Source organism: Canis aureus, chromosome 14 (genome assembly GCF_053574225.1).
Source record: "Canis aureus isolate CA01 chromosome 14, VMU_Caureus_v.1.0, whole genome shotgun sequence".
NCBI classification, from domain to species: domain Eukaryota; kingdom Metazoa; phylum Chordata; class Mammalia; order Carnivora; family Canidae; genus Canis; species Canis aureus.
In genome coordinates this window covers 40,554,770-40,582,161 of record NC_135624.1, presented here as the reverse complement: position 1 = coordinate 40,582,161, position 27,392 = coordinate 40,554,770, and the positions used below count along the sequence as shown (strand labels likewise).

At 67.8% G+C, this 27,392-nt stretch overlaps 1 protein-coding gene across 2 annotated transcripts; it reads left to right on the top strand.

The window, feature by feature from the left end:
• Positions 1-4,488: 4,488 nt before the first annotated feature.
• Positions 4,489-26,308, top strand: EPPK1 (epiplakin 1). 2 transcript variants are annotated; one of them, XM_077847591.1, is made up of 2 exons: positions 4,489-4,546; positions 8,970-26,308. In XM_077847591.1, exon 2 carries the CDS (start codon positions 9,022-9,024, stop codon positions 25,696-25,698), a length of 16,677 nt encoding a protein of 5,558 aa, XP_077703717.1. In that variant the 5' UTR covers positions 4,489-4,546; positions 8,970-9,021; the 3' UTR covers positions 25,699-26,308. The 2 variants fall into 2 exon arrangements, with proteins under 2 accessions (XP_077703717.1, XP_077703718.1); XM_077847592.1 differs by lacking the exon at positions 4,489-4,546 and adding an exon at positions 6,201-6,533.
• Positions 26,309-27,392: the final 1,084 nt, after the last annotated feature.

Sequence of the window (27,392 nt, the reverse complement as noted above, 5' to 3'; positions counted from 1 at the left end):
CCAGTGTGGGCCATGGGGCAGTGGGAGGAGGTGCAGCCCAGCGGGCTCCGACACGGCTCAGGAGGGGTCCTCGTGGCTGCAGAGGAGGAGGGGAGTACACCCACAGCCCCTGGTTGGCCTGTCCAGCAGAGGGGCTCCCCAAAGTGTGTGCCTTGCCCCCACTTCCACTGACCCGCAGGTCACACACAAGGCAGGCTCGGTACCCACAACGAAGGGCCCCTCCCCAGCCCCACAGCAGTGCAGGCGGGCTGGAGGGGGCCTGGTTGGGGGTGCGAGCCCTCTGCGCCCTCCACTGCGTAAGGAACCGAGGAGGCGGTGAGAATCTCCTGCCCTGCGGCCCCTTTGCCCAGCCTGTCCCCCACGCTCACGGCCGAGGCCCTGGGACTCTTCTCCAGCAGGGAGAGCTGGGGCTGTGCCCAGGGGGAAGGCGGGGCAGGTACACGAGGACACTCGTGGCCAAGGTTCCCGGGGCTCCCGAGCAGACTGCTGCGGGCAGGGGCCTGCGTCTGCCTGGGCTGGGGCCACCGGCAGGGACCCCGACGTGGCAAGTCCACAGCGTGAGCCCAGCGCTCCTCATGCACAGCGCTATAGGGCTGCGGGCAGCCCACGTGGCCCTCCCAGCCCCACTGCCAGTCCCTCGCGCCGGAGGCTGCCCCAGACCAGTCCACCTCGGGGAAACTGGTCTCCAGGCCGGGCTGCCTGGTGGGAGGGAAGGGCTGTGCCTGGGCCTGCCCGCGGGCCCAAGGGGCTGCTCCCAACCAGGGAGCCCCTGGGCCCAGTGGGGCCCCTGTGCCATGGACATGACACATAACACATGACCGGGCCATGGAGGTGGGGTCCTGGTGGTTCGGGGAGCCTGGGGTGGGATGAAGGCTGGGGCTCTACCCAGTGGGCTCGTGGGGTAGGGCAGGTGTGCAGGCAGCCAGGTGGGGCGGGCAGGCTGCTGCACTCAAGGCTGGGCTCTCAGGGTGGCCCCTCTGTCCCCAGCTGTGTTCCAGGCAGAGGTGAAGCCTCTGGGGGTGGGAGGGGGCACTGGTCAGAGGCTCAGGAGCAGGACAGTGAACTGAAGGTCACGTGGGGGCGGGGTGAGCAGACCTGGTGGGACCCAATGGACCTGGCGGCCTGTGAGGAGGGGCCATAGCCCGAGGACAGCTGGGCCGAGCCCTACAGGTGCCCCAGGAGCCGGGGGGGGGGGGGCGGGGGGACAGCTTACCCTGAGTCACAGGGGAGGAGAGAGGCCACCCCAGACCAGCTAGACAGCCTGGGGGCTCTGTGCTGGGGCCGGGCCTGCCCACGGAAGGGGTCCCACCAGAAGAGACCTGCCCTCCTGAGTGAGTGCGAGGACGCAGGAAGCCGGGGCAGGCAGGGTCCCCACGAGGCTTTTTGTGGCAATCTCCAGACTTGCCTCCCATCTCCTGAGCAACCTCGTGTTGCCTCTGCTGACAGGGTCAGGGCTGGAGGCACACGCGGGCCCTGGCCGCCCACCAAGGACAGTAGCTCTGCAGACAGCACTGGGCAGACTGGAAGCCGAGCTGGGTGAGGACAGAGAGGCGCAGGGGACTCCTCCCACCTCCTCCAGCACGGAGAGTCCCCCACCGAGAGCTCAGTGTCCCCAGTCATGGCTCCCGCTGATGCGGCGACCGGGAAGACGAGTATTTGGAGCAAGACGGAAAGAAACTTAGTTCTGAAGTCCAGGTCCGGCATCTGCCCTGGTTCACTGCCCCCTGGGGGTACGACGGAGGGGGAGTTGGGGGGTGCCCCCCCATGGGCCTGCTCCTCCCCCTGTCTGCCCAGGGCTGCAACAACACCTAGACGGGGTTCTGGAGGCTGGACGGCAAGGCCACGGTGTCCGCAGGGTGGATTCCTTCTGAGGGATGCAAGGCCAACGGTGTGTCCCGCATGTCGTTGGCTGCACACGGCGTCTTCCCTGAGTGGGAGTGTCCACATCCCTCCCTTCAACGAGGACAGCAGCCAGGGCGGCAGGAGGCCTGGCACTAATCACTCCGCAACCACCTTCTGAATAAGGTCGCATTCCGAGGGGCTCAGGGCTTAAGACTTCAACAGTGAACCTGGGGAGGGACACGATCCCGGCCTGAGGCCCACAGCTGCCCCCGGGCCAGGTGCCCCGTGCCCTCCTCCCACCCTGACAGCCCGCCTGTGTCATGAGGAAGCAGCGTTGGCACAGGGTGGGCAGCTCGGGGCGGGGGTGCCGAGGGGGACAGAGGTAGTGGGGCAGGCAGGCAATGAGGCTCCTCTGGTGACGGGCTCCCGTGGGCGCCGGGGGGAGCAGCCCCGTCCTTGTCTTTGCTTCGGAGAGGCCCAGCCCTGCGGGGAGGGGCTGCCCCCGTGGGCACCAACCAAGGGCCTGCTGCTGGTGCCACCAGGCTGCCTGGCTCCAGCACCCAGGGCTTCAAGACAGAGGTCAGCCTGCCACTCTGCTCCCCGCCCGCCGCTGCCTCAGCACCCCTCTGGGCGGTGCCCCCTGGAAGAGTCAGCAATGCCCTCCAGGGCCCCTCTGTGGACGAGCTGTTGGACCCACAGGTGGAGTCAGGCCAAGCGTGCAGGGCCAAAGCACGGCCTGTGGGCCATGTGGCCACCTCCTGGACCACGCCAGGGTCAGCAAGGTAACACTGCTCTTGGGGGGCCTGGGACCCCCCTCCTTGGACCCTCCGGCCCACAGAACCTCCAGTGGGAGCAGAGTAGCTGCTCTGCCAGGCACAGCAGCTGCAGGAGATGATGGCCACGGTAGAGCAGTGGGCAGGACTGGGCCTAGAGGGATCACCTCCCTCCTGACACCGCTGCCCCTCCCCCTAATTCCCTGAGCACCCCCCTACCACCACCGCGGAGGCAGACCTAGGCCTGGGGCTGGGGGAGTGGCCCGTGGCCCTGGGAGCCACTGGACAGGCACACTGGGCTGCAGCTCCTGGTCAGCTTGGGAGTCTAAGGAGGACAGTCACCCAGGCTCGCCCCCAGGTGTCCTGGGAGAGCTGACCTGAGGGCTACCACAAGAAACAGGCATGCAGAGAGAGGACCAGGGGCACCAGGACTTGCCCGTGCCCAAGCACGTGCGAGACAGGCCTGGCCAGCCTCATACTTCCTTCTCGCAGTGAGGGCCGGGCACACTCCTGGATTTCATGGCTGGGCAGCAATGCTACCTGGATGGCTTGGCCATGGGAAGGAGTGGCTCCAAGGCACTTTCTGGGCCACAGGCCACAGCCAGCATAGCCACGCTTCCCTGCAGGACATCATGAGCAGTGTCCTGGTGCCTGGTGAGCCGGGCTGGGCATGGTTGCAGGTGGCCCTGCATACCTTGCTGGGACATGGGTCCATGTCAGAGCTCACTAACCTGTTGGGGTCAGGGTTCTCCAGTGGCCAGGAGCAGCCACAACAGGGCAAGTGTGGGCCACATGGATGGGGGCCAGCACACGGGTGGCCAGAGGGTAGCGCCGGGTCGGGGAGCCTTGGGTGGGCAGGTGTGAGTGTGGGCCTGAGGTGGGGGTCAGGGAGGGCCGCCCCAGCAGTCCAGACCCCACTGCACAGGGACCTGTCAGAGGTGGCTGGGGGCCCTCAGTGAGCACCTGGTAAGGAACAAACCAGGCAAAGGTGAGGGCTAGGGGAGCAGGGAGGCCGAGCCCTCAGGGGGGACCACTGGCTGGAGGAGAGGCCTTGTGCTCTGCCCTGAGGGGCCGAGGGGCACCAGTGCTGCCCGTCCATCTAAAATCTCTGGGCAGGGGATCCCTGGGTGGCTCAGCAGTTGAGCGCCTGCCTTTGTCCAGGGTGTGGTCCTGCGGTCCCAGGATCGGGTCCCACATCCCACTCCCCACAGGAAGCCTGCTCCTCCCTCTGCCTGTGTCTCTGCCTCTCTCTCTGTGTCTCTCATGAATAAATAAATAAAATCTTAAAAAACAAAAAAACCTCTGGGCAGCGTGGAGGTGGACCAGCCAAAAGTCCCGTGAGCAGGCTGGCCTCCAGGGTTCTGGGCCTCTACCCGCAGTGCAGACCCAGAAGGCAGGTGCTAGGATGGGCTCCCCAGAGGGGCCACTGCTCCTGGATGGGCAGGGGACCTCCTGGGAGCCGTACTGGACTGCTGGGGGCGGCCTAGCCCGGGGGCCCCTGAGGACACGGGGCTCACCACACAGTGGAGGGGCCGGGCCCGGGGAGCGATCCGCCTCGGCGCATGCGCAGCGGCCTCCAGCCCGCAGGTGTGGGGTCCACCGTGAGGGCGCTGCATTGCCTGCCCCAGCTCCTTCACCGCGCTCCCCCTGCGCCCACCTGGGTCCGCGCTCTGGGGCGGGGCCGCCGAGGACGGACCGGGACGAGGGGGGGGCGCGGAGGTCCTGCGCAGGGGTGCGGCTGCCGAGGGGCGCGCCTGGGGCGTGGGCGGCCCGCGGGGTTCCGGGTGCCCGCCCTCCGCACCCCCGCCGCCGGCCGGCCGGGTCACCCCAGAGGAGGGCGGGGCGGGCCCGGGAGCGTTTAAATCCCGCCCCGGCACCGCAGCCCAGCAGCGAGTCGGGGAGCGCGTGCCCGGAGCGCGCCGAGCGGGCAGGTGGGACCGGGCAGGTGGGACTCGTGGGACTCGCAGGCCGGGCGTGGGGACGGGAGCCAACCCCAACCCCCTGCGAGCACGCGGGGCTGGGGCCCGGGGAGGCGGGGGCCGCGGAGGCGGGGGTCCAGGGAGGCTGAGGACCCGGGACGCCAGGGACCCAAGGAGGCTGGAGTCAGGGGAGGCAGGGGCCCAGGGAGGCTGGGGGTCCGGGTAGGCTGAGGACCTGGGGAGGTGGGGACCCGGGGAGGCTGGGGGCCTGGGAGGCTGGGGCCCGGGGAGACTGGGGTCCAGGGAGGTGGGGGGGCCGGGGAGGCTGAGGTCCAGGGAAGCTGGGGTCCTGGGGAGGTGGGGGTCCGGGGAGGCTGAGGACCTGGGGAGGTGGGGACCCGGGGAGGCTGGGGGCCTGGGGCTCCGGGAAGCCGGGGTCCAGTGGGGCGCACATGGGGGCGGCCTGGAGCTGTGGACTCAGCTGTTCCTGGCTCAGCAGTGACCCCCCTACGGCCCTGGTGGGCGGCGGTGCAAGTTGTGTGGGACACCAGGGCCGCGTGGGACACCAGGGCCACATGGGACACCAGGGCCGCGCGGTCCTCCGGTCCTCCGGGGCCCTTTGCTCTCCCGCCGCAGCTGCGGCTCTGGGCAGGCCCTGCAGCTCCGCTCCTCTCCGGCCCCCACCTTGTAGGTGGGGCGGCGCCCACGGAGGTGGGTGGTGCCAGGTAATTAGGCTGACAAATTGAGGGGCGGAGCTGCTCCCCCGGGCACCCGGTGGCTATCCAGGGTGGGTGAGCACAGGGGCACCCACCTACACCTGTCCAGGCCCCAGGGAGGCAGGCCCGGGGCTCTCCCGCCCCACACCCCCCTCTGGCGCGGGTCTCTGCCCCATGAAGGTGGGTGGGCCCTTCCCGCAGTTGCCCACCACCTGGGCAGTGGGCAGGATTGAGGCCCCCCTCGGCCGGGCATCTGCTGGCTTCCTAGCTCTGTCCTGCCCTGGCTCGGTGCCCGGCCAGCCTGCCCTCTGCCCGGCTTGCCCAGGCTGGAGAGGGGCTGCCCTGCAGGGTGATGACAGATAGAGGCCCACACCCAGGAATGCGGACTCACCCTCCTCAGGAATTGCCTTCCCTCCCCCTGCTGCCTGGGGGCCACTCCAGGGAAGCCACTCCAGGGAAGCCCTCCTCCCCTCCAGATTCCACTTTCCTTTCTGGAAAATCTGCTCAGCCTCCCTTGTCCAGCCCCAAGGCTACTAGTCCCTTGGGTCACACACAATGCCCACATCTGCTGGTGGCCACCTCTCTAGGACGCCCATCTTTTGGCTCCTGTGACATTGGGCTTGCCTGAGTCTCCCACCCGTGAAACCCTCCCTCTCCCAGCCCCCAGGCCCTGGACAGTGGTCACCAGCCCTGTTCTGTCTCTCCCAAGGTCCCCACTCCCGGGATCATCTTCATGTCCCACCTGGGTAGAGTCCAGGGAGACTGTTCCAGGCTCAAGGTCACTGTACGGGGGTGTGGCCCGGCTACCTGGGGCACTGGACGCCCTGGCCTAGGCCCGCACTTCCTGCTCTCCCCCTTCCTCTTGCCAAGAATCCCATTTGTGCAGAACACTGGAACCTCCTGTTCCCCGAGCTTATACTGGCTCTACTTCTCCTGTCGGGGCACTGCCCCCACCCCCACCCCCGCCACAGCCTGTCTGGCTCTGGGCCAGCTGCCCACGTCCAGGCCAAGGGCCACCCGACAGCCCTGCTCACGTGGCTGCTCCTGCCCCCGCCGGGGCCCAGCACCTTCCCTTCCGTGCTGGGTAGTGGGGTAGGGCTCTTCTCTCTCGACCCTGTGGCCCGCCAAGGGAAACACACGTTCTTCTCACTGCCCCCAGCCCTGCAACCTGGCGTGACAGCCGGGCCTTGGGCGGGGCCAGGTGCTGCTGTGTGTGGTGCCCTTGGACTCTCGGACCCTCTGAAGGCAGCCCTGGCACGAGGCACACGGTGTAAAGGAAACGTGTGAGTGTTTGGTGCAGGAGGGCAGTGAAACGTGTGTCCAGGTCGGGGGCCAGGAGCCGTGTCTGACACTGGGGGTATTAGGGAGCAGCCAGGAGGGCCCTGTGGAAGGAGAGCTGGCCCATAATGCAGTCTCATCTCCTGTGGGAAGGGGGTCAGGGCAGTCGCGGCCGCCCCACCCGCCCCCAACGCACGTCTGCAGGGCTTGGCAGTCGTCTGGGGTGTGAGCACACCCTCACCCCTGAAGTCCCCTCGGGTGGCAACACTTGTCTGTTAGCTGCCAGAACCTGTCACAGACCCCACCTCCTCCTGGGGGGCAGGTCACTCTTCTTCTGGCCTCTTGGTCTTGGACACAAGCAGTTAGAGGGTCCTGGTGGCAGCCATGGCCTTCAGCTCAGTGGGACTGTAGCTGTGTCCCTGGAAGGAGCCATCATCCTCTGGGACTGACCCCAGAGCTTCAGGGACAGGGACTGGGGTCAATGGGGGGGGGCGGGGCACATCGGCCTCTGTCGCTTGGTTCCTGGAGCCATGTGGTCCATCTACAGGGACAGGTGCATCACGTTTTAGGTGGATCCCGGGGATGGGGCCACCTGGGAGCTGGTGCTTCGGCTTGTCTACAGCGCCTCTCTCTCGACAGCTCCCTGCCTGCCCCGCACTAGAGACCAGAGCCTCTTCATTGGTCACTGAGAAGGCCCAGGTGCCCACGTGGGCTTCAGATGCCCAGCTGGCCGCTCGCAGCCATTTGTGATCTTCTCCCAAAGCCTGGTCACTGAGCAGCACCCCCACCCACTGCACTCTGTGCCTCGTACTATCCCACTATGGAAGCCGCGGGCCCGGGCACCCCAGGGCCCAGCTCCCGTGGCCAGCCAGGTGGCCGTGTGCCCCTCCAGAGCCCCGCTCCGTGTCTGCCTGGCCCTGGTGCCGGCCACCTGAGCTTCTGAGCAGCATACGAGCTCCCAGGGTCTGGGAGGCTCAGGCCCCACATCTGTGTGGGGATTTCAGCACCCCCAGAGGCTCGCAGGAAGGACCGAGGCCAGTCGAGGGACTAAGCCAGTGCAGCCCCAGGAAGGGCAAGGCAGTGGCGAGCAGATCCTTGTCCCACGGCCTGCGTGGGGCACGGGCCGAGCTGGTTTGCCCAACGGGCCCCTGAGCAGCCGGCCAGCACCCACTGGGGCTGCGGGGTGTGGTTCTGCAGAAACTGGGTGTGGGTGGGGCGGGGCGCGGGCTGGGAGGGAGGCCACAGCTCCCTGGGTTGTCGAAACGATCACCATAACCTGGGCGGCTGAGAACCACAGAAACTCCTCTCACGTTGGAGGGGCCCGAGTCTGGAGCGAGTGCTTCCGCGCTGGGTGGCGGGCGGTCGTCGATGCCTCTGGGCTTCTAGCTCCAGACACCCTTCATGGGCGGCCCCCTTCGTCTCTGCCTTCCTGTAGAGACCCCAATCATGTCAGGGATTGGGGACCTCCCTACCTGTGACCTCAACTCACACTTGCAAAGATCCTCTTTCCAAAGAAGGCTAGACGGATAGGTCCTGGAGGGTAGGACTGGGACGTATCTTTTGGGGAGACATGATTGAACCCCACAGGAAGGAGATGGGCGTGGGTGAAGCAGGTTGCTGTGCAGGTGTGATAGAGGATGGAGGTAAGGCACTCGTCACCGCTGCTCAGAGGATGGGGCACCCAGCGGTCTGCTGAGAGGGGACAGCCATGAGGCTGCTGGGGCTTTGAGCCAGCTGACGGGGCCCAGCGCCTGGCCATTCCTGTGGCTCCTGCAAGACCAGCGCATAAGCACCGAGTCTTTGCTCTCTCTGGCCCCCGGGGCCAGGTGTGAGCACAAAGAGGCCATCGCCCACAGAGCACCGGGGTTGGGGTGCCAGGCTGAGGCAGGAGACCCTGAGCCGTTCTGCTGGAGCTCAAGGGAGGTTTGGGAAAGAAGAGGCGACAGCACAGAGGGCCAGGGCAGGGTGGGGGGGTGGAGGAGGTGACTGGGATGGGGAAGGGTACCAGTGTCCCTGAACCTAAGGGGTGGCAGGGTGGGGGAAGAGCTTTGGGGAGCACAGGGGAGGCCTGTGAGGCTGGAGGCTGTGAATTAGATGTGGAGGCTGAGGGTGGGTAGGGCCACAGACCAGGTGGCACAGGGCTGAGCCCGCCGGGAGCATGCAGGCCCCTCCAGGCCCAGGCCCACCGCAGGACCCTGGGAGGGAGGCTGGAGGATGGCCTCCAGGAGAGAACAGAGCCCACACCTCCTGGAGGCTCCTGGTTGGCCTGGGGTCCCTCGTGGTTCCTCCTGGGACCCCAGGGGCCAGGCAGAGGACTCACTTGGATGGTGATCCCCATCCCCCAGGAGGCTGAGTCAGGGTTTGGGACTGACCCTCTGCCTGTTTCCCTCCTGCCTGCCCCGACCATCCCACGGTCCCTAACAGCCTTTCTGCCCCTACAGGGAGCAGACACAGTGGACCTTGGGTGAGTGAATTCTGCACGACCTGCCGGACATGATGAACGGCCATGCCTCTCCTCCTCCTGACGCCCTGGCTGCCAGCAGCACTGCGCTGACTGGCCCCAAGACCATGAAGGCCATGGCGGGAACCAGCACACCCTCCGGGCCCCGGCCCCAGCCCCAGGCAGCCCTATCGGCCCAGTCCAAGAGCATTGCCGGGGTGTACGTGGAGGCCTCTAGCCAGGCCCAGAGTCTCTATGCCACCATGAAGCAGGGCCTCCTGTCCGAGGAGCTCGGGTTGGCTCTGCTGGAGGCCCAGGCGGCCACTGGGGGCCTTGTGGACCCCACACAGAGCCAGGTACTCTCTGTGTCCGAGGCGGTGCAGCAGGGCCTGGTTGGCCTGGAGCTGAAGGGAAAGCTGCTGGCTGCTGAGCGCGCGGTCACTGGGTACCCCGACCCCTACGGTGGCGGGAGGCTGTCCCTCTTCCAGGCCATCAGGAAGGAGGTGGTAGATAGAGCACGGGGCTGGAGCTGGCTGGAGGCCCAGCTGGCCACCGGGGGCCTGGCCGATCCCATCCGGGGAGTGCGAGTGGCCCCAGAGCTGGCGTGCCAGCAGGGCCTCCTGGACCAGGAGACGTGGCACGTGCTGCTGGAGTGCAAGCCCGGCTCCGGTGCCCCTGGCTTCCAGGACCCTAACACGCTGGAGTGGCTGTCCTACCGCGAGCTGCTGGGCAGGTGTGTGAGAGCCCCCACTACAGGGCTGGCCCTGCTGCCCCTCAAGATCACTTTCCACACCCTGAGTGGGGCAGTGAGCTTGGCAGAGCTGCTGGAGGTGGGGATCCTTGATGAAGAGACTGCCCGGGGCCTTCAGGAGGGCAAGCTGGCCGTGCCAGACGTGAGCGCACGGGCAGACGTGAAGCACTACCTGCAGGGCACCGGCGGTATAGCAGGGGTCGTCCAGCTGCCCGCCGGCCACAAGAAGAGCATCTTCCAGGCCATCACCGAGCACCTGCTCCCGATGGGCACGGGGCTTCTGCTCCTGGAGGCTCAGGCCGCCACCTGCACGCTGGTGGACCTAGCCACCGGCCAGTGGCTAAGTGTGGATGAGGCGGTCAGGTCAGGCCTGCTCGGCCCAGAGCTCCACAGGAAGCTCCTGGTGGCAGAGCAGGCGGTGACGGGGTACCATGACCCCTTCAGCGGCACACAAGTCCCCCTCTTCCAGGCCATGAAGAAGGAGCTGGTGGACAGGACCCTGGCATTGCGGCTCCTGGATGCGCAGCTGGCCACAGGCGGGCTCGTGTGTCCAGCCCGCAGGCTCCGGCTGCCCCTGGAGGCCGCCCTCCGCCTTGGATGCCTGGACGAAGAGACTCAGCAGTGTCTGTCCCAGGCCGCTGGCTTCTCGGATCCCAGCACACAGGAGAGCCTTGGCTACGGGCAGCTGCTGGCCCGCTGTGTCACTGACCCAGAGACAGGGCTGGCCTTCCTACCTCTCTCCCACGGGCCCCCTGGAGACGAGCCACAAGGATCCCCGTTCATTGACCACAGCACCCGGCAGGCCTTAAGTGAGGCCACGGCCACCGTCTCCGTGGGCAAGTTCCAGGGCCGTCCCGTGTCACTCTGGGAGCTGCTCTTCTCTGGGCCCGTCCCCGCGGAGCAGAGGGCAGCACTGGCTCAGCAGTACAGGGACAGCGCCATCTCAGTGGAGGAAATAGCAGCAGTGCTGACGGCCGCCCTGGAGCAGGCTGCCGCCGTGGCCAGGACCACCTTTGCTGGGCTGAGAGTGCCCGTGACACCAGATGAGCTGTTGAAAGCCGAGATCATTGAGCAGGATGTGTACGAGCGGCTGAAGCAAGGGCAAACCACAGCCCAGGAGGTGGGCAGGCTGGCCTCGGTCCAGAAGTACCTGCGGGGCACTGGCTGCATCGCTGGCGTGCTGGTGCCTGGCTCCCAGGAGCGGCTCAGTATCTACGAGGCTCGTGAGAAGGGACTTCTCAGGCCGGGCACAGCTCTCATCCTCCTGGAGGCGCAGGCGGCCACAGGCTTCATCCTTAACCCAAAGGAAAACAAGAGCTCTTCCGTGGAGGCGGCCCTGAGGGCTGGCCTCATTGGGCCGGACGTGTTTGCAAAGCTGCTGTCGGCCGAGCGCGCCGTCACCGGCTACACCGACCCCTACACCGGCGAGCAGATCTCGCTCTTCCAGGCCATGCAGAAGGAGCTCATCGTGCGCGACCACGGCATCCGCCTGCTGGAGGCCCAGATCGCCACGGGCGGCATCATCGACCCGGTGCACAGCCACCGGCTGCCCGTGGACGTGGCCTACCAGCGCGGCTACTTCGACGAGGAGATGAACCGCGTGCTGGCCGACCCGAGCGACGACACCAAGGGCTTCTTCGACCCCAACACGCACGAGAACCTCACGTACCTGCAGCTGCTGGAGCGCTGTGTGCTCGACCCCGACACGGGGCTCTACATGCTGCCCCTCGGGAATGCGCAGACCCAGCTTGTGGATGGTGCCACCCAGCAGGCCTTCCAGAGCCTGCTGCTGTCGGTGAAGTACGGGCGGTTCCGGGGGCAGACGGTTTCTGCGTGGGAGCTGATGAACTCCGAGTGCTTCAGCGAGGACCAGAGGAGGCGGGTCCTGCAGGACTACCGGCGGCACAGGGTCTCCCTGGAGCAAGTGGCACAGCTGCTGGAGAGAGAGATAGGGAGGGGGCTGGACGTCACGCTGCCCACGCTGAGGGGCCGCGTCCCTGCCCACCGGCTCCTGGAGGCCCGTATCATTGACCAGGAGCTCCTGGACCGGGTACTGGAGGGGGTGGTGAGCCCCGAGGCTGTCCTCCACATGGACCACGTCCAGAGGTACCTGCGTGGCTCCGGTGCTGTGGGCGGCGTGCTGCTGCGACCCTCCGGCCAGCGGCTCAGCCTCTACGAGGCCATGAAGCAGAAGCTGCTGGGGCCAGGTGTGGCCCTAGCCCTGCTGGAGGCTCAAGCAGCCACTGGAGGCATCAGTGATCCCCAGGGTCTAGAGACCCTGTCGGTGGACGAGGCTGTGCGCAGGAGACTGGTGGGGCCAGAGCTGTACGGCAGGCTGAGGCAGGCTGAGGACGCCGTCACTGGGGTCCACGACCCCTTCTCAGGGAAGTTGGTATCCCTGTTCCAGGCCATGAAGAAGGGCCTGGTCCCCCTAGAGCAGGCTGCCCGCCTCCTGGATGCCCAGGTGGCCACGGGAGGGGTCATTGACCCCACAGGCCACTACCACCTCCCCCTGCCTGTGGCCACCCAGCGTGGCTACATCGACCAGGAGATGGAGATGGCCTTGTCCAGCTCCTCCGAGACCTTCCCCACGCCAAATGGCCAGGGACACACCAGCTATGCCCGGCTTCTGGAGCAGTGTCTGAGGGACGAGGCTTCTGGCCTTTCCTTCCTGCCCCTGCCAGAAAATGCTCCTGCTGTCCCCACTGACGAGCAGGTCCAGGAGACCCTGCAGGGGGCTGAGGACGGCATGTCCCTCTGGGAGCTACTGGGCTCTTGCCACTTCACCGATGAGCAGCGCAAGAGCTTCTTGGAGGACTTGCGGGTGGGGAAGACCACCGTGCAGCAGCTTCACGGAGCGGTGCAGAAGCGGGTGCAGGAGGCAGAGCTCCTGGCACGGGCTCGTGTCACGGTGCCCGGCCCGAGGGGTGAGGTTCCTGCTGTCTGGCTGCTGGATGCGGGCATCATCACCCAGGAGACCCTGATGGCCCTCGCTCAGGGCACGCAGTCACCTGCCGAGGTCGCTGAGCAGCCCACCGTGAAGCGGCACCTGTGGGGTACGGGCTGTGTAGCTGGCGTGCTGTTGCGGCCGTCAGGGATCAAGGTCAGCATCAGCCAGGCCGTGAGGGACGGCCTCTTGCCTGAGGGCCTGGGGCAAAGGCTGCTGGAGGCCCAAGTGGCATCTGGCTCGCTCATCGACCCGCTGACCAACCAGAGACTGTCGGTGGAAGGTGCCGTCCAGGCCGGCCTGGTGGCTGGGGCACTGAGCGAGCAGCTCCGGCAAGCTGAGAAGGCCATGGCCGGGTACACCGACCCCTACTCCGGAGGCTGCCTTGCCCTGTGGCAGGCCATGGAGAAGGGGCTGGTGCCCCGAGGCGAGGGCCTCCGCCTCCTACAGGTGCAGCTGGCCACGGGGGGCGTGGTGGACCCTGGCCACAGGGTGCACCTGCCCGAGGCGGTGGCCTGCAGGCTTGGTCTGCTGGACAAGCAGGTGAGCCGGGTGCTGACCTCAACAGACGAGGACAGCAAGTTCTTCTTTGACCCCAGCACAAAGGACAAGGTGACATACAGCCAGCTCAAGGAGCGCTGTGTCCTGGACGCTGACACCGGCCTATGGCTGCTGCCGCTCGCCCAGGACATGGTGCTGGAGGTGGATGAACATACACTGCTGGCTCTGAGGGCCGTGAAGGTGCCCGTCAGCACCGGGAGGTTCAAGGGTCTCAGCGTGTCGCTGTGGGACCTGCTGCACTCCGAGTACGTCGGCTCCAACAAGCGGCGAGAGCTGGTGGCCCTCTGCCAGTCCGGGAGGGCCACAGCCCTGCGGCAGGTGGCAACGGCAGTCACCGCCCTGGTTGTGGCTTCAGAGACACAGCCCTCGCAGGCCACCTTCAGAGGACTCCGGAAGCTGGTGTCAGCCAGCGACTTGTTCAGGTCCCGGCTGATTGACAAGGAGACACTGGACGAGCTGAATCAGGGGAAAAAGACGGTGCAAGAGGTGACAGAGATGGGAAGCGTGAGGCGGTACCTGGAGGGAGGCAACTTCATCGCTGGGGTCCTCGTCCAGGGCACGAAGGAGAAGATGAGCATCTCTGAGGCCCTGAGGAGGCACATCCTGCGGCCTGGCACGGCCCTGGTGCTGCTCGAGGCGCAGGCGGCCACGGGCTTCCTCATCGACCCCGTGCGCAACCAGAGGCTCACTGTGGAGGAGGCGTTCGCCGCAGGGATGTTTGGCCAGGAAACCTACCGGAAGCTGCTGTCGGCCGAGCGCGCCGTCACCGGCTACACCGACCCCTACACCGGCGAGCAGATCTCGCTCTTCCAGGCCATGCAGAAGGAGCTCATCGTGCGCGACCACGGCATCCGCCTGCTGGAGGCCCAGGTCGCCACGGGCGGCATCATCGACCCGGTGCACAGCCACCGGCTGCCCGTGGACGTGGCCTACCAGCGCGGCTACTTCGACGAGGAGATGAACCGCGTGCTGGCCGACCCGAGCGACGACACCAAGGGCTTCTTCGACCCCAACACGCACGAGAACCTCACGTACCTGCAGCTGCTGGAGCGCTGTGTGCTCGACCCCGACACGGGGCTCTACATGTTACAAATTGTAAAGAAGGGAGAAACCTACATTTATACTGATGAAGCCACAAGGCAAGTTCTGCAGTCCCAAACCACGGAAATGCACGTGGGGAGGTTTGCCCATCAGAAGATCTCCTTCTGGGACCTGCTGTCCTCTGAGTACTTCACCGAGGAGAGGAAACGAGAGCTCGTCCAGGAGGTCAGAGCCCAGAACGTTCCCCTGGAGCAGCTGTTGGAGATCATCACTGCTACCGTGGAAGAGACAGAGGAGCAGTACCGAGGCATGAAGGTTGCAGCCATTGGTGGAGAGGTGACAGCTGCAGAGTTGTTCAATTCTGGAATCATTGATAAAAGGACCCTGGATGCCCTGTCCAGGGAGAAGTCTGGGGCGCAGGATCTCAGCCGCATGGCGCACGTCAGGACCTATCTGGAAGGCCGTGGCTGCATCGCGGGGGTCACCGTACCCTTGACCCAGGAGGTGATGAGCTTGTACGATGCCAGCAGGAAGGGACTCATCCCCATGGGGTTTGCAGTTCAGATGCTGGAGGCCCAGGCAGCCACTGGCTTTGTGCTGGATCCCTGTGGCCAGAGGAAGCTCTCTGTGCAACAGGCCGTGGCTGAGGGCCTGGTGGGAGAGGAGTGGCAGGCACGGCTTCTGGAGGCAGAGAAGGCCGCCCTAGGCTACACGGACCCAGCCACAGGCTACACCCTCTCGCTGTTCCAGGCCATGCAGAGGAAGATGGTCAGAAGAGAAGATGCACTGAGACTGCTCGAAGTGCAGATGGCCACAGGGGGTGTCATCGACCCACTGTACCACCACCGGCTCCCCCTGGACGTGGCCTACAGACGCGGCTGCCTGCACCAGGACACATACCCACTCGTTTCAGATCAGAGGCACATGAGAAAAAGGTTTGTGGATCCAAACAATCAGGAGAGGGTGACATACCAACAGCTACAGGAAAGGAGCCAGAAGGAAGCAGAGATGGGCTGGGCTCTGTTCATGGTAACTGGGGACACCCAGCGCTCCAACTATGACGATGAGGCCACGAGGAAGGCCCTGGAGGCAGAGAAGGTGCAGGTCCAGGTGGGAAGGTACAAGGACCAGACGCTCTCAGTGTGGGAGATGATGAACTCTGAATACGTGACCCACAAGAGGAAACTCGAGCTGGTGAGAGAATACAAAGAGCATGTGAACCAAGTACTGGAAGAAGCAGGAAACGTCATTTTACAAATAATAGAGGAGCAAGAAAAAAGCAAGAAACAACTATGGTTCCCAGGAATCCGAAAGCAAATCACGGCTGTAGAGCTATTCAAGGCAGCCATTGTCAGCAAAGAGCTGCTGGACAACCTGGCCCAGGGCACCAAGACCCCGCAGGAGGTGACCGAGATGGACTCGGTCAAGCGCTACCTGCGCGGCACGAGCTGCATCGCGGGCGTGCTGGTGCCCGCCAAGGACGAGCCCGGGCGGCAGGAGAAGATGAGCGTCTACCAGGCCATGTGGAAGGGCGTCCTGCGGCCCGGCACGGCCCTGGTGCTGCTCGAGGCGCAGGCGGCCACGGGCTTCCTCATCGACCCCGTGCGCAACCAGAGGCTCACCGTGGAGGAGGCGGTGGCCGCGGGCCTGGTGGGCGGCGAGATCCAGGACAAGCTGCTGTCGGCCGAGCGCGCCGTCACCGGCTACACCGACCCCTACACCGGCGAGCAGATCTCGCTCTTCCAGGCCATGCAGAAGGAGCTCATCGTGCGCGACCACGGCATCCGCCTGCTGGAGGCCCAGGTCGCCACGGGCGGCATCATCGACCCGGTGCACAGCCACCGGCTGCCCGTGGACGTGGCCTACCAGCGCGGCTACTTCGACGAGGAGATGAACCGCGTGCTGGCCGACCCGAGCGACGACACCAAGGGCTTCTTCGACCCCAACACGCACGAGAACCTCACCTACGTGCAGCTGCTGCGCCGCTGCGTGCTCGACCCCGACACGGGGCTCTACATGCTGCAGCTGGCCGGCGGGGGCTCCGCCGTGCACCAGCTGAGCGAGGAGCTGCGCGGCGCCCTGCGTGACGCCCGCGTGGCGCCGGGCCCGGGCGTCGCCCAGGGCCAGAGCGTCTCGGTCTGGGAGCTCCTCTTCTACCGGGAGGTGCCCGAGGGCGAGCGGCAGGACCTGCTGCGCAGGTACCGGGCGGGCTCGCTGACCGCGCACGAGGTGGGCGCCGCCCTCACCGCGCTGCTGGCCCGTCGCGACCCCGCGAGCCCGGGCGCGCGCCCCCCGGACCCCCGAGGGGCCCTGCGTGCCGCCACCATGGAGGTCAAGCTGGGCCGCCTGCGGGGGCCGGCGGTGCCCGTGTGGGACGTGCTGGCGTCCAGCTACGTGAGCGGCGCCACGCGGGAGCAGCTGCTGGCCGGGTTCGGCTCGGGGACGCTGGGCTTGGCCGCGCTGACCCGCAGGCTGACCACCATCATCGAGGAGGTGGAGGCGGCCGGCGGGCCCGAGCGCGCCCCGGGCGACGCCGCCGGCGTCCAGCAGGAGCCGCGGCCGGCCGGGCCCGGCGGCGACGGCGGCAGGGGCGCGGGACCCTCCCCCGGCGAGGCCGCCACCGAGCCCGCCGGCGGCCCCCAGGAGCAGGCCCTGCGTGCCGCCACCATGGAGGTGCAGGCCGGGCCGTTGCGCGGGCAGCGGCCCTCCGTGTGGGACGTCCTCTTCTCCTCCTACCTGAGCCGGGCCCGGCGGGACGAGCTCCTGGCCCAGCACGCGGCCGGCGCCCTGGCGCTGCCGGGCCTGGTGGCCGTCCTCACCCGGGCGGTGGAGGAGGCGGAGGAGCGGCTGAGCAAGGTGACCTTCCGCGGCCTGCGGCGCCAGGTGTCGGCCTCCGAGCTGCGCTCGTCCGGGATCCTGGGCCCCGAGACCCTGCGCGACCTGGCCCAGGGCACCAAGACCCCGCAGGAGGTGACCGAGATGGACTCGGTCAAGCGCTACCTGCGCGGCACGAGCTGCATCGCGGGCGTGCTGGTGCCCGCCAAGGACGAGCCCGGGCGGCAGGAGAAGATGAGCGTCTACCAGGCCATGTGGAAGGGCGTCCTGCGGCCCGGCACGGCCCTGGTGCTGCTCGAGGCGCAGGCGGCCACGGGCTTCCTCATCGACCCCGTGCGCAACCAGAGGCTCACCGTGGAGGAGGCGGTGGCCGCGGGCCTGGTGGGCGGCGAGATCCAGGACAAGCTGCTGTCGGCCGAGCGCGCCGTCACCGGCTACACCGACCCCTACACCGGCGAGCAGATCTCGCTCTTCCAGGCCATGCAGAAGGAGCTCATCGTGCGCGACCACGGCATCCGCCTGCTGGAGGCCCAGGTCGCCACGGGCGGCATCATCGACCCGGTGCACAGCCACCGGCTGCCCGTGGACGTGGCCTACCAGCGCGGCTACTTCGACGAGGAGATGAACCGCGTGCTGGCCGACCCGAGCGACGACACCAAGGGCTTCTTCGACCCCAACACGCACGAGAACCTCACCTACGTGCAGCTGCTGCGCCGCTGCGTGCTCGACCCCGACACGGGGCTCTACATGCTGCAGCTGGCCGGCGGGGGCTCCGCCGTGCACCAGCTGAGCGAGGAGCTGCGCGGCGCCCTGCGTGACGCCCGCGTGGCGCCGGGCCCGGGCGTCGCCCAGGGCCAGAGCGTCTCGGTCTGGGAGCTCCTCTTCTACCGGGAGGTGCCCGAGGGCGAGCGGCAGGACCTGCTGCGCAGGTACCGGGCGGGCTCGCTGACCGCGCACGAGGTGGGCGCCGCCCTCACCGCGCTGCTGGCCCGTCGCGACCCCGCGAGCCCGGGCGCGCGCCCCCCGGACCCCCGAGGGGCCCTGCGTGCCGCCACCATGGAGGTCAAGCTGGGCCGCCTGCGGGGGCCGGCGGTGCCCGTGTGGGACGTGCTGGCGTCCAGCTACGTGAGCGGCGCCACGCGGGAGCAGCTGCTGGCCGGGTTCGGCTCGGGGACGCTGGGCTTGGCCGCGCTGACCCGCAGGCTGACCACCATCATCGAGGAGGTGGAGGCGGCCGGCGGGCCCGAGCGCGCCCCGGGCGACGCCGCCGGCGTCCAGCAGGAGCCGCGGCCGGCCGGGCCCGGCGGCGACGGCGGCAGGGGCGCGGGACCCTCCCCCGGCGAGGCCGCCACCGAGCCCGCCGGCGGCCCCCAGGAGCAGGCCCTGCGTGCCGCCACCATGGAGGTGCAGGCCGGGCCGTTGCGCGGGCAGCGGCCCTCCGTGTGGGACGTCCTCTTCTCCTCCTACCTGAGCCGGGCCCGGCGGGACGAGCTCCTGGCCCAGCACGCGGCCGGCGCCCTGGCGCTGCCGGGCCTGGTGGCCGTCCTCACCCGGGCGGTGGAGGAGGCGGAGGAGCGGCTGAGCAAGGTGACCTTCCGCGGCCTGCGGCGCCAGGTGTCGGCCTCCGAGCTGCGCTCGTCCGGGATCCTGGGCCCCGAGACCCTGCGCGACCTGGCCCAGGGCACCAAGACCCCGCAGGAGGTGACCGAGATGGACTCGGTCAAGCGCTACCTGCGCGGCACGAGCTGCATCGCGGGCGTGCTGGTGCCCGCCAAGGACGAGCCCGGGCGGCAGGAGAAGATGAGCGTCTACCAGGCCATGTGGAAGGGCGTCCTGCGGCCCGGCACGGCCCTGGTGCTGCTCGAGGCGCAGGCGGCCACGGGCTTCCTCATCGACCCCGTGCGCAACCAGAGGCTCACCGTGGAGGAGGCGGTGGCCGCGGGCCTGGTGGGCGGCGAGATCCAGGACAAGCTGCTGTCGGCCGAGCGCGCCGTCACCGGCTACACCGACCCCTACACCGGCGAGCAGATCTCGCTCTTCCAGGCCATGCAGAAGGAGCTCATCGTGCGCGACCACGGCATCCGCCTGCTGGAGGCCCAGGTCGCCACGGGCGGCATCATCGACCCGGTGCACAGCCACCGGCTGCCCGTGGACGTGGCCTACCAGCGCGGCTACTTCGACGAGGAGATGAACCGCGTGCTGGCCGACCCGAGCGACGACACCAAGGGCTTCTTCGACCCCAACACGCACGAGAACCTCACCTACGTGCAGCTGCTGCGCCGCTGCGTGCTCGACCCCGACACGGGGCTCTACATGCTGCAGCTGGCCGGCGGGGGCTCCGCCGTGCACCAGCTGAGCGAGGAGCTGCGCGGCGCCCTGCGTGACGCCCGCGTGGCGCCGGGCCCGGGCGTCGCCCAGGGCCAGAGCGTCTCGGTCTGGGAGCTCCTCTTCTACCGGGAGGTGCCCGAGGGCGAGCGGCAGGACCTGCTGCGCAGGTACCGGGCGGGCTCGCTGACCGCGCACGAGGTGGGCGCCGCCCTCACCGCGCTGCTGGCCCGTCGCGACCCCGCGAGCCCGGGCGCGCGCCCCCCGGACCCCCGAGGGGCCCTGCGTGCCGCCACCATGGAGGTCAAGCTGGGCCGCCTGCGGGGGCCGGCGGTGCCCGTGTGGGACGTGCTGGCGTCCAGCTACGTGAGCGGCGCCACGCGGGAGCAGCTGCTGGCCGGGTTCGGCTCGGGGACGCTGGGCTTGGCCGCGCTGACCCGCAGGCTGACCACCATCATCGAGGAGGTGGAGGCGGCCGGCGGGCCCGAGCGCGCCCCGGGCGACGCCGCCGGCGTCCAGCAGGAGCCGCGGCCGGCCGGGCCCGGCGGCGACGGCGGCAGGGGCGCGGGACCCTCCCCCGGCGAGGCCGCCACCGAGCCCGCCGGCGGCCCCCAGGAGCAGGCCCTGCGTGCCGCCACCATGGAGGTGCAGGCCGGGCCGTTGCGCGGGCAGCGGCCCTCCGTGTGGGACGTCCTCTTCTCCTCCTACCTGAGCCGGGCCCGGCGGGACGAGCTCCTGGCCCAGCACGCGGCCGGCGCCCTGGCGCTGCCGGGCCTGGTGGCCGTCCTCACCCGGGCGGTGGAGGAGGCGGAGGAGCGGCTGAGCAAGGTGACCTTCCGCGGCCTGCGGCGCCAGGTGTCGGCCTCCGAGCTGCGCTCGTCCGGGATCCTGGGCCCCGAGACCCTGCGCGACCTGGCCCAGGGCACCAAGACCCCGCAGGAGGTGACCGAGATGGACTCGGTCAAGCGCTACCTGCGCGGCACGAGCTGCATCGCGGGCGTGCTGGTGCCCGCCAAGGACGAGCCCGGGCGGCAGGAGAAGATGAGCGTCTACCAGGCCATGTGGAAGGGCGTCCTGCGGCCCGGCACGGCCCTGGTGCTGCTCGAGGCGCAGGCGGCCACGGGCTTCCTCATCGACCCCGTGCGCAACCAGAGGCTCACCGTGGAGGAGGCGGTGGCCGCGGGCCTGGTGGGCGGCGAGATCCAGGACAAGCTGCTGTCGGCCGAGCGCGCCGTCACCGGCTACACCGACCCCTACACCGGCGAGCAGATCTCGCTCTTCCAGGCCATGCAGAAGGAGCTCATCGTGCGCGACCACGGCATCCGCCTGCTGGAGGCCCAGGTCGCCACGGGCGGCATCATCGACCCGGTGCACAGCCACCGGCTGCCCGTGGACGTGGCCTACCAGCGCGGCTACTTCGACGAGGAGATGAACCGCGTGCTGGCCGACCCGAGCGACGACACCAAGGGCTTCTTCGACCCCAACACGCACGAGAACCTCACCTACGTGCAGCTGCTGCGCCGCTGCGTGCTCGACCCCGACACGGGGCTCTACATGCTGCAGCTGGCCGGCGGGGGCTCCGCCGTGCACCAGCTGAGCGAGGAGCTGCGCGGCGCCCTGCGTGACGCCCGCGTGGCGCCGGGCCCGGGCGTCGCCCAGGGCCAGAGCGTCTCGGTCTGGGAGCTCCTCTTCTACCGGGAGGTGCCCGAGGGCGAGCGGCAGGACCTGCTGCGCAGGTACCGGGCGGGCTCGCTGACCGCGCACGAGGTGGGCGCCGCCCTCACCGCGCTGCTGGCCCGTCGCGACCCCGCGAGCCCGGGCGCGCGCCCCCCGGACCCCCGAGGGGCCCTGCGTGCCGCCACCATGGAGGTCAAGCTGGGCCGCCTGCGGGGGCCGGCGGTGCCCGTGTGGGACGTGCTGGCGTCCAGCTACGTGAGCGGCGCCACGCGGGAGCAGCTGCTGGCCGGGTTCGGCTCGGGGACGCTGGGCTTGGCCGCGCTGACCCGCAGGCTGACCACCATCATCGAGGAGGTGGAGGCGGCCGGCGGGCCCGAGCGCGCCCCGGGCGACGCCGCCGGCGTCCAGCAGGAGCCGCGGCCGGCCGGGCCCGGCGGCGACGGCGGCAGGGGCGCGGGACCCTCCCCCGGCGAGGCCGCCACCGAGCCCGCCGGCGGCCCCCAGGAGCAGGCCCTGCGTGCCGCCACCATGGAGGTGCAGGCCGGGCCGTTGCGCGGGCAGCGGCCCTCCGTGTGGGACGTCCTCTTCTCCTCCTACCTGAGCCGGGCCCGGCGGGACGAGCTCCTGGCCCAGCACGCGGCCGGCGCCCTGGCGCTGCCGGGCCTGGTGGCCGTCCTCACCCGGGCGGTGGAGGAGGCGGAGGAGCGGCTGAGCAAGGTGACCTTCCGCGGCCTGCGGCGCCAGGTGTCGGCCTCCGAGCTGCGCTCGTCCGGGATCCTGGGCCCCGAGACCCTGCGCGACCTGGCCCAGGGCACCAAGACCCCGCAGGAGGTGACCGAGATGGACTCGGTCAAGCGCTACCTGCGCGGCACGAGCTGCATCGCGGGCGTGCTGGTGCCCGCCAAGGACGAGCCCGGGCGGCAGGAGAAGATGAGCGTCTACCAGGCCATGTGGAAGGGCGTCCTGCGGCCCGGCACGGCCCTGGTGCTGCTCGAGGCGCAGGCGGCCACGGGCTTCCTCATCGACCCCGTGCGCAACCAGAGGCTCACCGTGGAGGAGGCGGTGGCCGCGGGCCTGGTGGGCGGCGAGATCCAGGACAAGCTGCTGTCGGCCGAGCGCGCCGTCACCGGCTACACCGACCCCTACACCGGCGAGCAGATCTCGCTCTTCCAGGCCATGCAGAAGGAGCTCATCGTGCGCGACCACGGCATCCGCCTGCTGGAGGCCCAGGTCGCCACGGGCGGCATCATCGACCCGGTGCACAGCCACCGGCTGCCCGTGGACGTGGCCTACCAGCGCGGCTACTTCGACGAGGAGATGAACCGCGTGCTGGCCGACCCGAGCGACGACACCAAGGGCTTCTTCGACCCCAACACGCACGAGAACCTCACCTACGTGCAGCTGCTGCGCCGCTGCGTGCTCGACCCCGACACGGGGCTCTACATGCTGCAGCTGGCCGGCGGGGGCTCCGCCGTGCACCAGCTGAGCGAGGAGCTGCGCGGCGCCCTGCGTGACGCCCGCGTGGCGCCGGGCCCGGGCGTCGCCCAGGGCCAGAGCGTCTCGGTCTGGGAGCTCCTCTTCTACCGGGAGGTGCCCGAGGGCGAGCGGCAGGACCTGCTGCGCAGGTACCGGGCGGGCTCGCTGACCGCGCACGAGGTGGGCGCCGCCCTCACCGCGCTGCTGGCCCGTCGCGACCCCGCGAGCCCGGGCGCGCGCCCCCCGGACCCCCGAGGGGCCCTGCGTGCCGCCACCATGGAGGTCAAGCTGGGCCGCCTGCGGGGGCCGGCGGTGCCCGTGTGGGACGTGCTGGCGTCCAGCTACGTGAGCGGCGCCACGCGGGAGCAGCTGCTGGCCGGGTTCGGCTCGGGGACGCTGGGCTTGGCCGCGCTGACCCGCAGGCTGACCACCATCATCGAGGAGGTGGAGGCGGCCGGCGGGCCCGAGCGCGCCCCGGGCGACGCCGCCGGCGTCCAGCAGGAGCCGCGGCCGGCCGGGCCCGGCGGCGACGGCGGCAGGGGCGCGGGACCCTCCCCCGGCGAGGCCGCCACCGAGCCCGCCGGCGGCCCCCAGGAGCAGGCCCTGCGTGCCGCCACCATGGAGGTGCAGGCCGGGCCGTTGCGCGGGCAGCGGCCCTCCGTGTGGGACGTCCTCTTCTCCTCCTACCTGAGCCGGGCCCGGCGGGACGAGCTCCTGGCCCAGCACGCGGCCGGCGCCCTGGCGCTGCCGGGCCTGGTGGCCGTCCTCACCCGGGCGGTGGAGGAGGCGGAGGAGCGGCTGAGCAAGGTGACCTTCCGCGGCCTGCGGCGCCAGGTGTCGGCCTCCGAGCTGCGCTCGTCCGGGATCCTGGGCCCCGAGACCCTGCGCGACCTGGCCCAGGGCACCAAGACCCCGCAGGAGGTGACCGAGATGGACTCGGTCAAGCGCTACCTGCGCGGCACGAGCTGCATCGCGGGCGTGCTGGTGCCCGCCAAGGACGAGCCCGGGCGGCAGGAGAAGATGAGCGTCTACCAGGCCATGTGGAAGGGCGTCCTGCGGCCCGGCACGGCCCTGGTGCTGCTCGAGGCGCAGGCGGCCACGGGCTTCCTCATCGACCCCGTGCGCAACCAGAGGCTCACCGTGGAGGAGGCGGTGGCCGCGGGCCTGGTGGGCGGCGAGATCCAGGACAAGCTGCTGTCGGCCGAGCGCGCCGTCACCGGCTACACCGACCCCTACACCGGCGAGCAGATCTCGCTCTTCCAGGCCATGCAGAAGGAGCTCATCGTGCGCGACCACGGCATCCGCCTGCTGGAGGCCCAGGTCGCCACGGGCGGCATCATCGACCCGGTGCACAGCCACCGGCTGCCCGTGGACGTGGCCTACCAGCGCGGCTACTTCGACGAGGAGATGAACCGCGTGCTGGCCGACCCGAGCGACGACACCAAGGGCTTCTTCGACCCCAACACGCACGAGAACCTCACCTACGTGCAGCTGCTGCGCCGCTGCGTGCTCGACCCCGACACGGGGCTCTACATGCTGCAGCTGGCCGGCGGGGGCTCCGCCGTGCACCAGCTGAGCGAGGAGCTGCGCGGCGCCCTGCGTGACGCCCGCGTGGCGCCGGGCCCGGGCGTCGCCCAGGGCCAGAGCGTCTCGGTCTGGGAGCTCCTCTTCTACCGGGAGGTGCCCGAGGGCGAGCGGCAGGACCTGCTGCGCAGGTACCGGGCGGGCTCGCTGACCGCGCACGAGGTGGGCGCCGCCCTCACCGCGCTGCTGGCCCGTCGCGACCCCGCGAGCCCGGGCGCGCGCCCCCCGGACCCCCGAGGGGCCCTGCGTGCCGCCACCATGGAGGTCAAGCTGGGCCGCCTGCGGGGGCCGGCGGTGCCCGTGTGGGACGTGCTGGCGTCCAGCTACGTGAGCGGCGCCACGCGGGAGCAGCTGCTGGCCGGGTTCGGCTCGGGGACGCTGGGCTTGGCCGCGCTGACCCGCAGGCTGACCACCATCATCGAGGAGGTGGAGGCGGCCGGCGGGCCCGAGCGCGCCCCGGGCGACGCCGCCGGCGTCCAGCAGGAGCCGCGGCCGGCCGGGCCCGGCGGCGACGGCGGCAGGGGCGCGGGACCCTCCCCCGGCGAGGCCGCCACCGAGCCCGCCGGCGGCCCCCAGGAGCAGGCCCTGCGTGCCGCCACCATGGAGGTGCAGGCCGGGCCGTTGCGCGGGCAGCGGCCCTCCGTGTGGGACGTCCTCTTCTCCTCCTACCTGAGCCGGGCCCGGCGGGACGAGCTCCTGGCCCAGCACGCGGCCGGCGCCCTGGCGCTGCCGGGCCTGGTGGCCGTCCTCACCCGGGCGGTGGAGGAGGCGGAGGAGCGGCTGAGCAAGGTGACCTTCCGCGGCCTGCGGCGCCAGGTGTCGGCCTCCGAGCTGCGCTCGTCCGGGATCCTGGGCCCCGAGACCCTGCGCGACCTGGCCCAGGGCACCAAGACCCCGCAGGAGGTGACCGAGATGGACTCGGTCAAGCGCTACCTGCGCGGCACGAGCTGCATCGCGGGCGTGCTGGTGCCCGCCAAGGACGAGCCCGGGCGGCAGGAGAAGATGAGCGTCTACCAGGCCATGTGGAAGGGCGTCCTGCGGCCCGGCACGGCCCTGGTGCTGCTCGAGGCGCAGGCGGCCACGGGCTTCCTCATCGACCCCGTGCGCAACCAGAGGCTCACCGTGGAGGAGGCGGTGGCCGCGGGCCTGGTGGGCGGCGAGATCCAGGACAAGCTGCTGTCGGCCGAGCGCGCCGTCACCGGCTACACCGACCCCTACACCGGCGAGCAGATCTCGCTCTTCCAGGCCATGCAGAAGGAGCTCATCGTGCGCGACCACGGCATCCGCCTGCTGGAGGCCCAGGTCGCCACGGGCGGCATCATCGACCCGGTGCACAGCCACCGGCTGCCCGTGGACGTGGCCTACCAGCGCGGCTACTTCGACGAGGAGATGAACCGCGTGCTGGCCGACCCGAGCGACGACACCAAGGGCTTCTTCGACCCCAACACGCACGAGAACCTCACCTACGTGCAGCTTCTCCAGAGAGCTATTCTGGACTCAGAGACTGGTCTGTTATTTCTTTCTCTGGAGTAGATTCACCCTTTTTGTGAATTGTGTGGATATCCGTTTAAATGTTTTATGGTATTTCTTCCATCTTGAGAAATTCTGATTTTTTATGTTGTTGTTCTCTCTGCCTTGTATTTTACACATCTGGTGATAATACGGTTTCATTTCCCTTCCAGTTTCTGCACCCTCCCAGTTTTGTGGAAACAGAATTATATGTTTCTTTTCATTATTTGTGTTTATGTCTCCTGGAATCTTTTTATTTTTTAGTGCTTTTGTATATCAGCCTTGGAATTTTGTTACCTTTTCTATAAACATGTTGCACTGGGCAGCTGCGTGGCTCAGTGGTTTAGCGCCCCCTTTGGCCCATGGTGTGATCCTAGAGTCCCGGGATCGAGTCCCCTGTTGGGTTCCCTACAGGGAGCCTGCTTCTCTCTCCTTTCTTGTGTGTCTTACACTCTCTCTCTGTGTCTCATGAATAAATTAATAAAATCTTTAAAAGCAAAACATGTTGCGTTTAAATTTAAGATGCCTTTCTCTTGTTTTTTGCTTTTTTTTTTTTTTTTGGCATATGACAATGAAGTGTATACAATCACGTTTTATATTCCTTTTTTCATTAAATGTTTTTGCTTCCACTTAAGCAATGTCTCCTGCCTGTGGATTATTGCATTTTGTATCGTTCAGTGGTCTATGGCTCTCTGTGGTCCCTTTGGTGTCCATGCTTCCCACTGGTGTGCTGAGTGAAGCCTAGCTGAATGTGTCTCCTGGTAGATTGAGTAACTAGCATGTTTTGGAGCTAGATCCTTTGTAATTTACAGAGAAATGTTATGTTAAGAAAGGTCTTCCCTGTTCAGATTTTTGAGCATTCAGGTGTTTTGTTTTTAATTTTTTAAAGATTCTATTCATTTATTAATGAAAGACACAGAGAGAGAGGCAGAGATGCAGGCATAGGAAGAAGCAGGCTCTATGCAGGGAGCCCCATGTGGGACTCGATCCTGGGACTCCAGGTTCACGCCTTGGTCTGAAGGCAGATGCTCAATCGCTGAGCCATCTAGGCGCAGAGACTTTGGATAGGGGATGCCTGGGTGGCTCAGCGGTTGAGTGCTCCCTGCGTGGGGCCTGCTTTTCCCTCTCCCTGTGTCTCTGAGTCTGTGTGTGTCTCTTATGAATAAATAAATAAAATCTTTGAAAAGAAAAAAGAAAAAAAGAAAAAGAAATAAATAAAAAAGGGGGGGATCCCTGGGTGGCTCAGTGGTTTAGTGCCTGCCTTTGGCCCGGGGCGGGATCCTGGAGTCCCGGGATGGAGTCCCACGTCGGGCTCCCAGCATGGAGCCTGCTTCTCCCTCCTCCTGTGTCTCTGCCTCTCTCTCTCTTTCTCTCTCTCTCTCTGTCTATCATGAATAAATAAATAAATAAAAATATTTTTTAAAAATTTAAAAAAATAAATAAAAAAGAAAAAGAAAAAGAAAAATCTTTGAACCTCAGGCATTAATTAAAGCGTGTGTCTATGGGACAAGGCATCCTGGCTGGTCTCCCTCTTTACTACGAGGGTGTTCTGAGCAGGTGAGGGACATTTTCCAAGTACCTCCTGGTGCTAGGTGGAAGCGAGGACACAGGGAGCGGGGTGCTGCAGTGGTCCTTGTGAGCAACGCTGGTCACATAAGGATGATAGCAGTGGGGATGGTAGAAGAAGGGGTCACACGCCATATATGGTGTCATCTGGG